Genomic DNA, 16,290 nt, shown 5'->3' with positions numbered 1-16,290 from the left:
GCTTCGCCTGAACGGCCGCTCATTCCTAAGTCGGAGCACTATGCGGGTGTGACACATTGGAAGTTGCATCATTATAGGAGGCATGTGCCCGAGGGAAACCAGCAACGTGTTGCGGATCTGATGAAGATACGCGGTTACCAGACGCAGAAGCGATAGGGGAATCTATTTCACAGACGTTACCAGTTTCTTTGCAGTAGACGTAGTATTCTTTATTTATATGTAATCGATTATATCTTATAGCTTGTAGGGTTGTGTGGTGGCTTTGGCGAAATCTATGAGCTTTTTTACGTATCTGCCTCGTTGCTTTACAAAAGTCTTCTTGTAGAGCGACTCCCGTATTTTTCAGTTTCGAGATGTGCGCTGAAACAGGCGCTCTTGTTTCAAACGAAGCAAACTTAACAGCTATAGGACGATTTCTGCCGGTGACAAAAGAGCCAAGTCAATGCGCTCGTGAAATTGCGTCTGCAGGAAGTTCTACAGGTGGATGATCTGCAAGAACGGCTCGTACGGCTTCTTCGGTGTGCGAGCCCAGCTTTCTGAAAAATTGTTTTTTTTTTTTCCATACATGATTAAGTTTTCACGGCGGGAACGCTCCTCAAAGTCGTCAAGGCGTGCTTGCAGTGCAGCGTTTTCACTTCGCACTATATCAGCAGGAACGCGGTGAACTTCGGCCGCATCCACGTCCTCAGTGCTCTCGAGAGCGCTTACTTTCCACTCGACAGTTGTCAATCCCGATCGGAAAGCGAGGAACGCGATCGGGTCAAAACACTCGGGCTTCGCTCAAGACGCTCCCCTTGGGCACGTAGACGATCCAAGGCTGCGCGTACCAGCTTCGCCACAGCGTGGTTCCTCATTCCAGTGAGGTCCTGCACCAATTCGACCATGGTCGCGCTCGTGCGCACGATCGCCAGCGCGTCCGCTCCTTCGGGGTCGCTCTCGCGGTCGCGACCTGCAGTCACGAACCACGCCGCTTTGTCGTGGAGACGACCGTTCCTCTGCACGAGCTGCTCCATTTCGAGGAAAGCCTCGGAGTGATAGTCAGGCTCCTGGCCAACGATGATGTGCGTCACTGTGTAGTTTTCTCTCATGCCTCGCAGGAGGGTCGCCAGGATGTCGTCGGTGACTCCCCCCTCCTCGCAGACGGAAATCTCGTTCAGAGTGTCGTTGACGGTCAGCAGCTCGGACAGGGACGACGCTATTTCCGGCGTCACCGAGTCTGCGTACATGACGAACGAGGTGACGGAACGGTTCTCTTTCAGGGCGTCCAGAACTTTGACCACCTGCTGCTCGTTGCCCGGCTTGACGCGCATACGATTATCGATTTCCTTGAGAGTCGTCGTCCGCCTTGCGAGCGAGGCGATGCCATCCGCGAGGTCGTCGAATGTGTCATCGCACCGGTAGAAGTGGAGCGCACGAATCGTGGTGTCTGTGGCCACGGCGTCGAAGAACTCGCGGAGAACATCCCGGTCCACCGAAGAGCTGAGGACGACGGAGACCTCAGGCCAACACGCTTTTTCGTGGATGAGCCTCGTAAGCACCGGCACAAGTTCCTCCCTCCACACTATGCGAAGCCTCCTGACGATTTGCTTATAAGGGTACTCCTCCAGCAGAGCCGACACTTTTTCCACTTCCACGGAACACCCGTCGAAAAGGTGCACCACCTCCAACGTCCAGTTAACTGCCAACATCTTCGCGAATGCCATCACGGTCTCGGAGGACAACGCCCTCCGCGCTAAGGTAAATACCTTGAGCGTGTTGTTTACCGTTAGCGCTTCGATGAGCGCAGCGGGAACCTCGTCGTCACCGCAGCACCCAAGGGTGAATTCCCTCAGCGTCGTGTTCTCTCGGAGGTAGTTTGCAATGTCCTTCGCGAATGCGGCACTCATGTTGTTCGAGCAGAACAACTGCAATGAACGCAGTCTGCCTAACACTCCGGAAAAGTTGACGCTGAATTCTTCCTCCTCTTCGCATACAATGTGGCGCACGTGAAGTTCTTCGAGCGAGGAGCGCCCTTTGCGGCGGCCAAATGCGGTCCTGAATGCCCTCAGCGACATTCGCCGTATGCAAAGCTTCTTCACGGGCGGACCCGCAGTTAACATGCGTCGAAGCACGCTCGCCTCCTCATCCGAGCACTCTCGATATGCGAGCGCTGCAGGGCCACGGTGCGAACGTTCGCTCCTGCAGCATGCGGGTTCGTCGGGCTCGTCGCTGTGTTCCAGCCCTTTCTCGAAGAAGTCGTTGACTTTGGCGTCTTGGCACAGAGCCACGCTTTTCATTGCCTTGGTCATTCTCTCAACGGCCCAACACTTCAGGCAGAAGAGGTTTTTAAGCATTTCTACATCATTTTCGTCACGATCGTGAAGGAACGCACAGAGGGGGCGGTTTGTTTAAGGCTTATCACTGTAGGGGACCGGTTCTAACCGGTTCCAGCGTTATTATGATGAAGCCGAACGATGGAGTTCCCGGTTTATCATATTGCCTTGAGCAGCCTGTCTCAGGGACGTGTAAGCAGTTCTTCAAGTCTTCCAATTAGCAATCACCTTTATAGAGAGTGAGGTGCTGGATGAGGGCTTGCTGGCGCTGTTATGAAATCTTTCTGAAACCTAGAAAGAAAAAATGCAAATGTAAATCTTTAACTGCAGAAACAAGCTGACAATAATCGCTGTGTAGAGTTAACATGAAAATGCAAAGGACAACAGTATCTCGTCAACCACACGAATTTTCTTATTCAGTACGTTTTGATCTGACAAGCCCAGTGGCTACACTTAGGCGTTATGCACCTGAACACGCGGTCAGGGTTATATTATCAGCCTCATTGGCCTCGCTTCGAAGGAGGGCGCAGAGATTGTGAGAAATAATGTCTTTAATGAAGCTGGAGGCGTTTGCCTCCACCAAGCTCTTGCTATTCTACTGCCTAATGTTCAACCTAGGTTAAACAATAAAAGAAAGAAAAAAAATTACCGACGATTACGTTACTTCCTAATGCGAAATTTGAGCGCAGCAAATAAGCTGTTTCACCTTTTCGATAGATTGAGGCAAAGAAATCGAGCAACACATGTATGCGCTATCACAGAATTTTTTTTTTATTTTTCACACGTATTCCTTTAACAAAGACTCCACTAACAGTTCTTGACAGTCATGAAGGAAGCTTTGTGGTCGGAGAAATAGACTGATATATGTTCGACTTGGTACACCAATGCTTGATTCTCAAAGACGAGATCTATACAAGTGCCTCGCGAGGTTGTCACAGCCGTGGGACGCGTTACGAGCGAGAGGAACGGGATGTTCTCCCGCATAAGTGTTAGGAAATTGCTGTTTGTCTTTATGTCAACATTAAAGTCCCCCACTACTAACATCGGTGTGGATCGATGGACGGTTAATGCGAGTTGCAGGAAGTGCACGACGTCTTTCGTGAGTGCGGTAGGGGCGAAGTAGGCAGCTACTACCAGCAAGCCGTTGGGCAACTTTGCGGCGCACAGTTCGCCAACTTCATGTGACGTGCCAAACATTTCGACTGGTATTGCAGAGAGACCTGTGCGCAAGTAGATAGCGACTCCCGCCGCTCTGTTGTGGTCTCTGCGAGCACCACAGCAGTATAGGAAATCTATGATTTCGAGAGGCTCTTCGGGATCCATCCAGGTTTCAGCAAAGCAAAGTACAGAGGAATGGCGCAGAATGTGATCGTGGTGTACGTCCTTGGCATGTGCGGCAAGGGAGCGTACGTTAAGAGCGGAGATCAACAAGTAGTGCGGCTGTTCAGTCATGGCGAGGCACTTGGCGGTGATGGTGTCAAGTTTGTGGGACTGCAACCGACGAAATTCATCGGCTAGCTTTCTGTCCGGATTGGCTTTTCCGTGGTAGAATGTGAAGTCGTTGTCAACATTGGTCAGGTAGAGTAGTGGCGAACGGCAGCGGCAATTTCGGCTCGGGCGGTGCACATATACAGATCCGCCGCCACCGATCTGGCTCTCTGATTGCCACCGCACAGGGCGAACGGCAGCGGCAATTTCGGCTCGGGCGGTGCACACATACAGATCCGCCGCCACCGATCTGGCTCTCTGATTGCCACCGCACAGGGGTTGCATTGGAGGAGGAGCGAAGAAAGGAATTAAGTTCGAGCCGGCGCTTTGACAATCGGAGACTCGCAGGAAGAGGGGGGAGGGGGGCGGCGTGTACACCCAGCGGCAAACGATGGGGGCAGAAGCGCGCGCAGCAAGCGGACAACACGATAAAGGGAGGAGGGAAGAGATAGCAGCGACTGACTGATGCCGCTGACGCCGATAGTGAGTCAACCTCAGCTGCGGAGTTGGTTTCAGGGACAACGCCGCCGATGCCGACACAAACAATATGATACCCTCGCTTCCGCAGCGCTAAGAACCAGGTCTAGCCGTGGGAAGGTGGTCACGTATTCGTCGACGTGCCGGGGCCTACGTGAAATAACCGGCGCGTCGGCAACTGAAGAGCACCCTATCCGCCACACAAGAACAGGGGGGGGGGGGGACCCTTTCCTCCTCTTTCTGCATGGCGGCGACGGTGTTCTATGCAGTCACGTTATCTTGACTCTCTAGCGGCGTCAGCGGCATCCAGCGGTATCAGTCGGTCGCTGCTAGCGCTGGGGGGATGAAAGGGGGGCGGAGCTGGTTACGAGGCCGACGACAACGCCGACGACGACGCGAAACCCAGGAACGGACGCCAAAGAGCTGCGCTCTAAAAGAAGCGTTATGAACTTCCACAACCAAATTTTTTGATCCCCTATTGCGAGCCTTCGGCTAACAGCGCCCCCTCGCGGCAGCCGGGCGTCCGTGTCGTTACACTTGTTTTGCTGCGGAGCGCGCTGAATGGGACGGCCGGAGCAAAACCTGCCAGCGCGAACTCTAGGAGGCCATGTATGAGGAAATAAATGCACAATAGATCCTCCCCCGCTCGCACGGCGGTAGGGGTGATCAAATAATTAATCCACCAAATTTGCACTTCTCTCTCTCTCTCTCTGGCCGGCCAAAGGAAACTGCTCTGGTCACAATAGAAGCACTTTGACGCCTAGCAGGCCAGGGCCCCAAAACACGGGGGCTCAAGTCGCCGCAGCGGACGTCGGAAACCGCTCTGAATGGCTGTCAGCGCACGCGTACAACTTCCGGAAATCTATTACCTAGGACCCCAGACAACACAATGACACCCGTGTACTTAGATTTAGGTGCACGTTAAAGAACCCCAGGTGGTCTAAATTCCCGGAGTCCTCCACTACGGCGTGCCTCATAATCAGAAAGTGGTTTTGGCACGTTAAACCCCATAATTTAATTTCTTTTTTAACACAATGACATCCGCAGGACATCCGCCGAACATCCTCGGGGCATAATATTCACTACGTTTGGACATCCTCAGGACGTCCCCACATCAACCTGAAAACATCCCTATCAAGTCCTGTTGTCCGGCCTCAGCACATCCTCAGCTGCTTGCGCTTATATATAAAGACGAAGTAGCGTGGAAGTGATGGCTTTGGTGCAGGCGCACAGGCTTGGTATGCGCCTGCTTTCGAAGCGAAAAGCTTCACTGCGCTAGTCAACACCGCGCTTCGCGCGAGCCGGCGTACGTCGGAATTGCCTCCGTAAGCGTGTTCGGAGTCGGCGCAGGTGGCCACTGCCGCGCGCTGCGCGTCATCGTTTGACGTTCGCCGCAAGCACGTGTTTATCGCGGAGGCCGACTATGTAACCGCTTGCCAGAGAATAGGCGTGCGCATTCAACATGGAAGGAGAAGAGAGTGATACTACCGATGCAGAGAGCTGTGTTTATGGCCGTACAGAAATCGCAAGACAATGTGCCCAACAATGATGAATAAAGAAGCTTGATAATCCTGCATAATTTAAGGTATATATCATTGATAAGCAATTTGCATAACTACACAAGGCACACGTATAGCATAACCGTAAGCTAACCAAAGCATATCCATAAGTGAAACCGTAAGCATAACCATAGGGTAAATCATAAAGCATAACCATAAGCTAAACCATAAGCATCACCGAACGTTTTCGCTTCGATATAGCCAGGCTTAACCTTAGCTAAGCCCCAGCCAATTTTTTTGCAATGGGCTTTCAACGCATCGCTCGCTGCTCGCGCTTATATATGAAGACGAAGTGAGCGTCGCTCTGCGCGGAAGTGCTGTGCCGCGTGCATACCGCGCATGTGAGCGCGCAGCAATGCCGGGAAACATTCATACAAAAGCAAAGGGCCAGAAAACTGCGCTTTATTTTCCATTACATTGTGATGTACCTTTACACTGGGTAGCACCGAGCGATGGCTTTTAACAAGCGGAGGAAAGTCTTCATACAGGGTAGCGCCGAGCGATGGTTTCTAACACGCAGAAATGAGTCTTTGCAACGCGAGTGGCCATTGACTCCCACCACAGCCATGTGAGGTGCGACTCCAGCAGCGGTGCAGTTACCCTGTAGCCGGCGGAAAGGAGGTGGCGCTTCACTTTCTGCCAATAACTTTCTATTTCTTGCGTGTGAGCGCCCGTGTTCGGTTCCACAAAGTTCACGCTTTGGGTTACTGTTTCCCATTGCAGATTGGAGCTTGCTCCGTTAGCATCCACTAAGTTTGGGATGCAGTTGTACGCGGCCCATTCATGACTGTGGATGGTGGTCCCCGGTTCAACATTGGCTGCAATAATGGGGCCTAGCGTTGCCGCGCCTTGTCGGTCGACCTGGAAAAGTCGGAGCTCCCCGGTGGTCGTACAGATCATGCCGAATACCCATGCTCCACGACCTGCAATGCCGCCGTAATTTTGGCGGCTCGCCCTCGATTGGACTTTCGATTGCCGCGAAGGAGGCATTCACCAATTTGCACAATCTTCCTAGGGCCACCGAGTGGAGGTCGCGCCAGCATAAGCGCGAGCAGCGAGCGACGTGTTGAATGCCCAGTGCAAAAAGCAGGCGCACACCAAGCCTCTGCAGCTGCACCAAGCCGCGCCGAATCAATCCAGAGGAAAGCAGCGCTACGTGAGCGCTACGGTGGCTAGAAGGCTTCTAGCCACCGCAGCTACGCAAAGCGATCGTATAAAAGCCCAGTGCACAAACCAGGCGCACACCAATCTGCACTCGGAAAAGCGCGCGCAAGCCTGTAGCGAGCCGCGCCAATCCAAACCAGAAGGCAGATAAGGAGGGGGAATAATGGGTGACGCCATGTTCAGGACTACCGCACGAGAGTCCATATGAGTCACTGAAAGCACTAATAAGCAGTACATTGTCAAAAACAACCTACATCTAAATACAGAGAAATGACAAACTAAAGAATTTATATCACACACATGCAAGCACTGAAGCACAAAATTATTGCATGAAACACCAAAGCAATTGACTACTGGCCTTCGAATGTTGATCTTTACGGCAATATTAATAATGTCAACGTTTTTTTTTTTTTTTTTAACGAATACTTTTCACCTTCTTAGCCGTGAGGCTGTCAGAAACACTGAAATCATCTCGTTGAAACTGTCCACTTCCGCAACCCGGCATAAAACGTCACAAACCTTTGGAGAGCAGCTTTGGTGATTTTATTCTACAGGCGAAGCGACGCCGTGAGTTCCAGCACCCGTTCCATCCGACAGAAAGAGCTCCATGGCAAAGTCGCGCGAAGCCGTCTCCTCATTCACTATGTAATTGATGAAGGTTCTGTCTACGCTGTTCGCTAATTAAAAACATGCGCTTATGCATCTAGTTCTCCCCTGCACAGATTGATGTTACACTTTCTGCTACCCTGGAAAACATGAAAGGGACTTACCCGCTGTCCGCTGCTATGTTTTTCAATGCCGCACTTGGCATGGACGGGCTTGGCCTTACTATTCAAATCGAAAGCTCCATGTGCCAGCCACGACGGTGCCAGCAAAAAAAGAAAATGGGGTGGTTTGTCGCTGACATAACGGTAGAGTGTACTAGTGTGGGGGAGTGTGCCTAACGGAGACCACGGCAAGCGGCGAGAGTGAAGCAAAGGACGTTGGAATTCGCGGCAACGCTACAATCGATTTCTTCTGAAAGCCCCTCCTTCTTCTGACGTGCCGGCCAATCCGGTGCCTCGGCAGTCCGGCGGAACTGCGCTTACCGACAGCGGCATGGCCGAGCTGTCGTCTGCTCGACACATCATCGTTCCTGTGTGTTTTTCGTGAGTTTTTGTTCCTAGTATATGCCCAAAAAAAAAAGAATACAATAAAATTACTGTTTGCCATGAATTGAGGCTCCTCGCTTCCGTCAAACGATGCCGTCTGCACGATTTTTACGCGCGCAGACGGCCCTCGCATATGTCTATAGTTGGTCTCGTAACTCGGCGACTTGGCAGAGTGTTCGAAGAAAGAGGATGAGCACATCTCGATGAATGAACTACTGTTGTGTAGTGGGTTGTAAAACCGTATACAGTGGATTGCAGGGCCAAGCCAAGCTCTCGCTCTTCGGAGTCCCTAAAGATGAATAAAGGCGACGCGTGGGGGAGCTCAATCTTCACCGCTCCGGTCGGCCCTTTGGAAGCCACCGACTTCATTTGTGAGCTGCACTTTGATGCAAAGTACCTACTGAGGCACTATGTGCATATCATTGAAGGCCAGGAAGTATCTACACAGCGTGGAAAGCCTGGGCTCCGGTCTGATGCGGTACCCACAATCTTGCCGCGTTTTCCGGAGTACTTCTACGAGCAGCCCACGCGAAAGAGAACGGTCTTATATGCAACAAATGAAGGCCGGTCATCAAAGAGAGCGCTCCCGTTCTCAGTTGAACCATCATTAAGATTGGGGGCATGTGACAATGGAAACCTGCGCTAGCTCGAAGACATCGACAACCGGCAACATGCTTCCTAATCGTAATGTTTGCTTTATACACCCATGGGACCTGGAAAATCATCTACATCTCAGGCGTATAACGCATAAAAATAAGGAAGAAAACAGCTATTCCTTAAATATTTCCAAAACACGCAATTAACCTACAAAAAAATGTGCTGCACGTAACGAATAATGTGGCCTACATTCTCCCTAAATGTCAAATTGCTGCATCGGGGAAATTTTGTTAGTATTCAATATATCGCCTTGAGAAAGGAAGAAAACAAAGTTTTACCAATTTTTAGTTAACCCCTAATTGTGCCACATAGTTCGTTTATTCCTGCACCATCCCCATTATACTGTACATGATCCCCATTTCTTACCCGCCGTGGTTGCTTAGTGGCTATGATGCTCGTCTGCTGAGCACGAGATCGCGGGATCAAATGCCGGCCACGGCGGCCGCAGTTCGATGGAAGCGAAATGCGAAAACACCTGTGTACTTAGATTTAAGTGCACGTTAAAGAACCCCGGGTGAGTGAGTGAAATAACTTTAATAGGTCCAGAGAAGACGCAGGGGAGACCCCGCGCCACCCGGTTAGTCCCACGTATTGGGACCGCCAAGCCGAGCTTGACGGCCCAATCGCGGGCACTCTGGACGGCCAGGGTTTGGTCGTTGAGTTCGAGGCTGCCCAAGAGCGCAGCCCACCTATCCTCGCTGAAGGAGGAGCCGATGGCTTCGCACTCCCACAACACGTGGTCCAATGTTGCCGTTAGTTCTTTCAGGGTATACTGCATGAAGAACCGCAAGGTTAGGATACGCACGGGCTTGTCAAAGTCGAAAGGTCACCGCCCGCGCCCTGCATAAGGCGGGGTGCGGGAGGGGGAATGCCCGTCTTGATAGGCAGTAGTGTGAGGTAACGATCATGTAACGTGAGCAAAGGTTCCTCGCGGGGCAGGGAGACTGCGGAGGCGGCGCGGTCAGCGAGTCGTCGCGAGGCCTCGTGCGCACCTTTGTTAGGGTTAGGAGAGCCCTCAGTCGACCCCAAGTGAGCGGGAAACCAAGTGACAGAATGCGGAGATATACTTTTGGCGCTTTGGAGAATGCGGAGGGCCTGAGGGGAGACAATCCCGGTTTGGTAGGCCTTAATGGCTGCCTTTTAATCGCTGTATATTGCCTCTCTGCGACCATCGAGCACAGCCAGCGTGATTGCAACCTGTTCGGCTACCACGGGCCTCGAAGTGCGTACCGTAGCGCAGCAAGTGAGCCTGGAATTGGAGTCAACGATGGAGACGGCGAATGCCTCTTGATGGACATATGCCGCGGCATCCACGAAGCTTGCCTCAATGTGGTTGTTGCGGACATGCTCGAGTAGAGCTGTACCCCTGGCCCGACGTCTGCCGACGTTGTTTGCAGGGTGCCTATTGCGGGGAATGGGCGCGATGTGCAGTTGAGACCTGATGTCGCTGGGAATCCGCATGGCGTCTGGGCACTGGTCGACAGGGTTGAGGCCCATCTCATAGAGTATCTTGCGGCCCACCGGGTTGCTAGATAGCCTGAGCAGCTGTGAGCGCTCTTGTGCCTCGATTATTTCTTCGAGCGTGTTGTGGACTCCGAGCTTGAGCAGGTTTTCGGTATGGGTGCTGACAGGTAAGCCGAGACCTTTCTGATGAGAGAATTGAGCTTGTTTCTCTCTGCAACATGCCAATCATGCATGGCCGCCGAGTACGAAAGGTGGCAGAGGACAAAAGCATGTGTAATGCGGATCCGATTGTCTTCCTTGATTCCCCGGTGCCTGTTGGCGATCCTCCGAATGAGGCCGAGAGCACTCTCCGTCTTGGCGGTGATCTTTCTAAGTGCGGTTCCATTGGCACCGTTAGACTCGATATACATCCCCAATATTCGGAGCGAGTCCACTCTGGGCACCGGGGACCCGTCACCAGTGAAAAGCCGTATTTCGCATTCGGGCGCCGGTTTCAAATCCCGATGGCCGCCGCCTCTGGGTCTTTTCTTGTAGAGAAGTAGTTCAGATTTGGATGGAGAACATCTGAGCCCATTGGGGTGGAGGAAGTGCTCAGTCGCATCGATGGCGCTCTGCATAGCGGCCTCAACTTGGCCGTCGCTCCCGCCGACGCACCAGATGGTGATGTCATCTGCGTACATGGTATGGTTGATTCCTTGAATCTTCGCGAGCTCCTTGGAAAGCCCGATCATTGCGATGTTGAATAATGTTGGCGAGATGACTGAGCCCTGAGGCGTGCCGCGTGAACCGAGGGTGATCTCTTGCGAGAGGTATCCTTCGATCTTGATCTTGGCAGTTATTTGGCTAAGGAAGGATCGGACGAAGTCGTAGGCCCTCTTCCCGAGCCCGAGGCCGGCAATAGACTGGAGAATGAATTCGTGTGAGATATTGCCGAAGGCCTTCTGCAGGTATAATCCAAGGATGGCTCTGGTATCTCCTGTGCTCCGGTCGATGATCTGATGCTTTATCACCTTCATGGCGTCCTGTGTCGAGAGGCCGGCTTTGAAACCAATCATATTGTGGGTGTACATGTCATTGGTCTCAATGTGCACCTTGAGCCGGTTGAGCAGGGCATGCTCTGCGACCTTATCGACACAGGACGTGAGGGAAATTGGTCTGAGATTGTCGATGCCTGATGCTTTACCGGGTTTGGGGATGAGTACCGTGCAGGCCGTCTTCCATTGTGTGGGGACCTGTCCACTGCGCCAGACTTCATTAATCCTTTCAGTGAGGAAGTCGATCGACTCATCATCGAGATTCCTGAGCATCATGTTACGCCATCCGGGCCAGGGGCAGATTTGACGTTGAGGGAGAAGAAGACATCTCGGATCTAGGCCGCAGTAAAGTCCTGGTCCAATTCCGGCACCGCACACCCTGTGTAGTCCGGGAACTGTGTAGGGGCAGAGTTATCCGCGACTGGCAGGTACTTATTGCTTATGAGCCCATCGTCCGGGGTAGAGTCCGGGGTAGAGTCCGTAGCGAGGTGGATGGCTCACGCGAGGGATCGTCTCTGGCTGGATCTGGTGCTGCCCTCATCGAGAAGGTGTCTGAGCCGACCCCAGCTCTTGCCTGATCTGAGCTGACCCTCGACGGATTCGCAGACCTCCCCCCATTGTTGTTTGCGCAGGTTCTTGCAGTGCTGTTCGATCTCCCTGTTAACCTCGGAAACCTTGCGGAGTATCCTGTTATGCTTCTGCACCTTACATCTCGTGAGGAGGGCTTGCTTGGCTTCCAGCAGGTGCGCCAACCTGCTATCCGTCTTTTCAACGTCGAGGTCAGTGACGGCCTCCTTGGTTGCCGCCGCGGCGTCATCCCTGATCCCTTTACACCAACCTTCAAAATCTGCATCGGCCGTCGGTGCGCACTCGGCTCTGATCTTGCGGAAAACGTCCCAGTCGATCAACTTGAATTTCCTCGTCCTATAGCGGGCAATCGCGAGGGAGACTTCGATGACATAGTGGTCACTTCCGAGGTCTAGAGCCGTGTTGATCCACTTGACCTCCCCTACGTTCTTGACAAAAGAGAGGTTTGGGGTAGTGTCCCGGCATGTGGAGTTGCCTCTCCTAGTGGGGAAATCCTTATAGGCGACAAGGGTCAAGTCCAGTTCCATCGCAGTCTGCCACAGCTCGCGTCCCTTGGGCGTGTCATGGCTGTACCCCCACACCCTATGTGAGGCGTTGAAATCCCCGACGACGACAAGGGGGGGCCCACCGGCCAGGCTGACGGCCCTCTTGAGGAGAGAATTCGCCCTCGCCCTGCGGTAGCTGGGGCTGCAGTATACGTTGAGGATAAAGAGGCTGTTTCTTCTGAGGCCCTTTCTGGGTGGGTTCATGAGGATTTCAGTCACGACGTACTCGATGCCATCACCAACTGCGCCGAGGTCGCGAGGGAGGCAATTGTACATTTTGTTGACAAGGGTAGCAACTCCCCTACCTCCTGAATGTGAGGATACTGCCAGATAACCCGCGAGTTTGATAGGGGTACTATGCCCGAATCTACAGCAAAATATTATGGTTGCCAGTACTCCCAAGCACCAGAATGCGAACCGCTACGTCCGGATGAGGAAGACACCCCTCTTTCCGTCGGCTTGACTGGGCGCAAATTGCAAAGAATGCTCCGGCATCCAGTAGCCCGAGCTCATGCACCCGATGCGTTGCGCCGCAGAATTGTCGGCTGCAGCTCTAGCAACAGCCCACGAAATAATTGCACGAATGTGCGGGCTAAAAATTTAATTCGCGAAATGGTCGCTAAACCACGCGCCTCGGCGGAACGTTTCATATGGGGCGCGCTCGTGCTGTGTTCATGCTGGGAGCAGGAGTCGCTAAACATACAGTGAGGCGTTGTAAGGCGTTGGGGCTCTTGGATCCCACTTCCGTTCAGAACGCGCAGCGAAGACGAACAAAGAGAGCAGCAAGAGGGCGTTCAACCAGCGGTGAAGCGTTCGATGAGAGCGACGTTGCATAAGCGGGGCCGTCAAAAGTCGCGAATGGGATTCTCTGGATCGTCTTCAGACTCCGTTCGGCCGAAGAGTTTGGCGGCGTATGACTCGACAGGCTGTAGTCGCAGGCCCGCCGCGATGTCCGGCTCGCTTTTACTTCCCCTCTCCCGCTCGCTCCGAGAAGCCGCTGCGAAACCTGCCGTTACGTTTCACGCTTTCCTTCTTACCCTCGAAAGTTTAGAAAACTGTTGTTGTTGTGTGACTTCATGTCAAAAGTACAGTGTCTGTATAAGCTGCACATTTTATATAAGAAAAGTGAATTTTGTAAGGATATTTCCCGATCGAGATTCTATATGGAGTTATGTCTTTTTGTGATTACTAGGAACTCGGTAGCGCGTAAAATATGGCAGATAAGTAATAACTATATCCTTAATAATCCCGTAATTAGTACTTATACAGGAAGCACTTCAATTCGAGAATTGAGGACTCAAAGTCATATTATTAACTCAACAAAAACTTCTTAAACAACATCGTTTTGGATGCTACAACCTACAGTACTTTGGCACTGCGGGCGGCGCCCAGTATATGGCAGCAGCGAAAGAAATATGAAATAGTGGACCAGTGACGTCGGTCCGTTAATCCTCTCCATTGCGAGTGTAGATCAACAGTAGTGCAAGCTTTCGCTGGCGCGGGCTTCATCGCGGCCTTTTCTTTCTTTTTTTATGGTGACGCCAAGAATCGACGCGAAGCGTGCTCTATTCTGTTCCCAATCTTGCGGTGGTACCGCAGCTCGGATAACCACGTTCGTCCATATAGCAGCAAATGAAAACAAGGCTTTATTGATCAGAATGAAGAAAACTCGTAATTGTCATAGCATTGGCACCCGCGCAGCGGGGAGGCAGGTAGCGTTTTCTAATAGGGTGGGGAGATCAGCGTCACTGACAAACAATTTAATTTTCGTTTTCGTTCAGGGCTGCCCACAGACAAAATACTGCGTGCCATAGTACCTACGACGATTTTTGTGAAGTTGTTGTTGGGCGAGATATGAATGTCGGGCTTCAATTTTGCACATGCAATATTGCCGCTAAAATTGGCAATTAAAACTTTATTATAAAGATATTTTTGTTACTTGTGACGTGATCCATATTTTCCACGATGCCGCATTTGTATTGGCTGCCAAGCCTTACAGTCTTACAGAAGATGTGCACATGCGCTTATCACACGTTATCAGTGCAGCACCCTGTGTTACTTGGCGCAGGAAAAACAGCTTGTATATTTGCTGCATGCGCGATCTCCGGGAAAGAAAGCGAAGGAGAGGGGGACCCGGGGAACGTGCGCGGTATCCAAGGCGGCTGTACTGCTGCTGAAACCCGGAAATTGTCGATATCCTCGCCTTCCTCGACTACAACAGGGGGGGTGACAGAAGACCTATGGGCCCCGGGTGCCAGACGACCTAGCTACGCCAATGCCGGTGCCGCGTCACCGGTTCCAAGCGTCGCTCAGACACTGCGGAACTCGTCCAGGCTTCGTCCACTCCGAGTGCTCAGCGCCGAGGACGCTCCCGTTCCAGGGGCCGCTCGAGAGTCCATTCCGTATCCAGGGGCCACTCCGCCTCCAGGGCTCGTTCCGGCTTCCGCCGTGGGTCCAGAGGACTGGCCTGTTCCCGGGGACGCTCCAGTTCTCGGCCTCGCTCCAGCTCCAGGCCGGGGCACGAGAAGTCGAGGGGGAGCAGGTCCCGCTCCCGCACACCCACCGCCCTTAGAAGCAAGTTCACGCTCTCCTGGGTCGACAAGGTTCGAGGTCCAAGAGGTGACGACCCGCCTCGCGATTCGCATCACGCACACGAGCTCGAGGAGCTGCGACGAGTTAACGAGCAGTTGAAGAAAGACAACGCCCAGGTTAAACAAGAAATGCGCAGGCTAACTGCGGAGATGGCGGAGATTAGGAAGCTCGCGCTTTCACCCTCCTCGCTGCAACCCGCCTTGGCCCCTGTCACGATGGATACGTCCGAGACAACCCACGGGACTGGTGTATCCACACGACGGACGGCTCCGCGCAAATTTGTGCCGCGGACGCTTATTCCGCCGCCCGTCCGGCTGCGAAGCGCATCCAGACGACGGACGGACTGAGTAGACGACCGCGCCGGAAAAATAAAGATGGCGGCTACGCCCGAAGCGACTGCCGTCCGCCTCGAACCTGTCAAGTCGTCGTCGTCCACTGTGTGGCCCGTAACTTTCAAACTGAGGATTGTATTTGGTTTAAATTTGTGTCCAGAAGCTTCGACAGCAATGTATTCGTGATGAGTGGACACCGTTTCCGAAAGCGATACTCAGATTCTCGGCGTGTAGGCTTAGAGTGGCTGTATTGGCTGAACATGGCCTCGAAGATGTTGCGGCGGCCCGAGCGGATCTCAGTGGCCGTAAGTTAATATAATTGCTTGTTTTTACTCACTCTAGATGGCGCCATCGGTGTAACAAAGACTTTGTCATAGGTGTTTTCACTCTGAATGAAAATGGAGATCGAAAGGAAACGACGGTTGGCCGCAATGGCTGTTGTTTTGTCCGAATTGGACACGAATGGTGTTAGCAGCGATGAAGCTGTTTCAGAAAGATCCCAAAGCCGCGCTTGTTGCCAGACTGTAGAGCACGCTAAGCTAAATCCGCAGCATTCGACCCCCAAAATCCGGATGCGAAAAATAGCTCGGCATTTTCCGTCCGTGGGGGTCGCGGACGACGCCCGGACGGCACAAATCCGTGACGCGTAGTCACGTGATGCGCAGTCCGTCGCGAAAAAGACGGATTTCGTCCGTCGTGTGGATCCACCAGTCTCGCGCGCCCAAGCGTCGAGCGGTAGAGAACAGACAGGAAGACGAGACTATAAAATTGCTCTCAGAACTGAAGAATGCCTTCGCCAGCATGCAGGCTAGCTTAGCAAAGGTCCAGGAAGCTATAGTGCACCCAAAAATGGGCTTAGGTGCACTCAGTGAACGGATAAGCAAATTAGAGGAGGTCGATGCCAGGAGAGAACACAGCCCTGTTCCT

General features: G+C 52.7%; 2 protein-coding genes across 4 annotated transcripts in view; both read right to left on the bottom strand.

Moving 5' to 3' along the window:
- Window positions 1-8,170, bottom strand: part of LOC126528155 (uncharacterized) — a 28,323-nt gene extending 20,153 nt beyond the window's left edge. Inside the window, exons 1-2 of one of the 3 annotated variants that reach the window (XR_008611817.1) lie at window positions 7,771-8,170; window positions 2,541-2,603 (exon numbers count right to left, since the gene is read on the bottom strand). The gene's annotated coding sequence lies outside the window, so the exon portion shown is untranslated. The other 2 variants (XR_008611818.1, XM_050176021.2) reach the window with 2 other exon arrangements.
- Window positions 2,866-5,433, bottom strand: LOC140213211 (uncharacterized). Its single transcript, XM_072284370.1, has one exon. It carries the CDS (start codon window positions 4,083-4,085, stop codon window positions 3,120-3,122), a length of 966 nt encoding a protein of 321 aa, XP_072140471.1. The 5' UTR covers window positions 4,086-5,433; the 3' UTR covers window positions 2,866-3,119.
- Window positions 8,171-16,290: the final 8,120 nt, after the last annotated feature.

Source organism: Dermacentor andersoni, chromosome 9 (genome assembly GCF_023375885.2).
Source record: "Dermacentor andersoni chromosome 9, qqDerAnde1_hic_scaffold, whole genome shotgun sequence".
Classification (NCBI taxonomy): domain Eukaryota; kingdom Metazoa; phylum Arthropoda; class Arachnida; order Ixodida; family Ixodidae; genus Dermacentor; species Dermacentor andersoni.
The sequence above is the reverse complement of the archived record's forward strand: the minus strand, read 5'-3'. Positions and strand labels throughout refer to the sequence as shown.

Excerpts from the sequence above, each read along its gene's own strand:
- LOC140213211 (XM_072284370.1), bottom strand. The coding sequence starts at position 4,085 with ATGCAACCCCTGTGCGGTGGCAATCAGAGAGCCAGATCGGTGGCGGCG.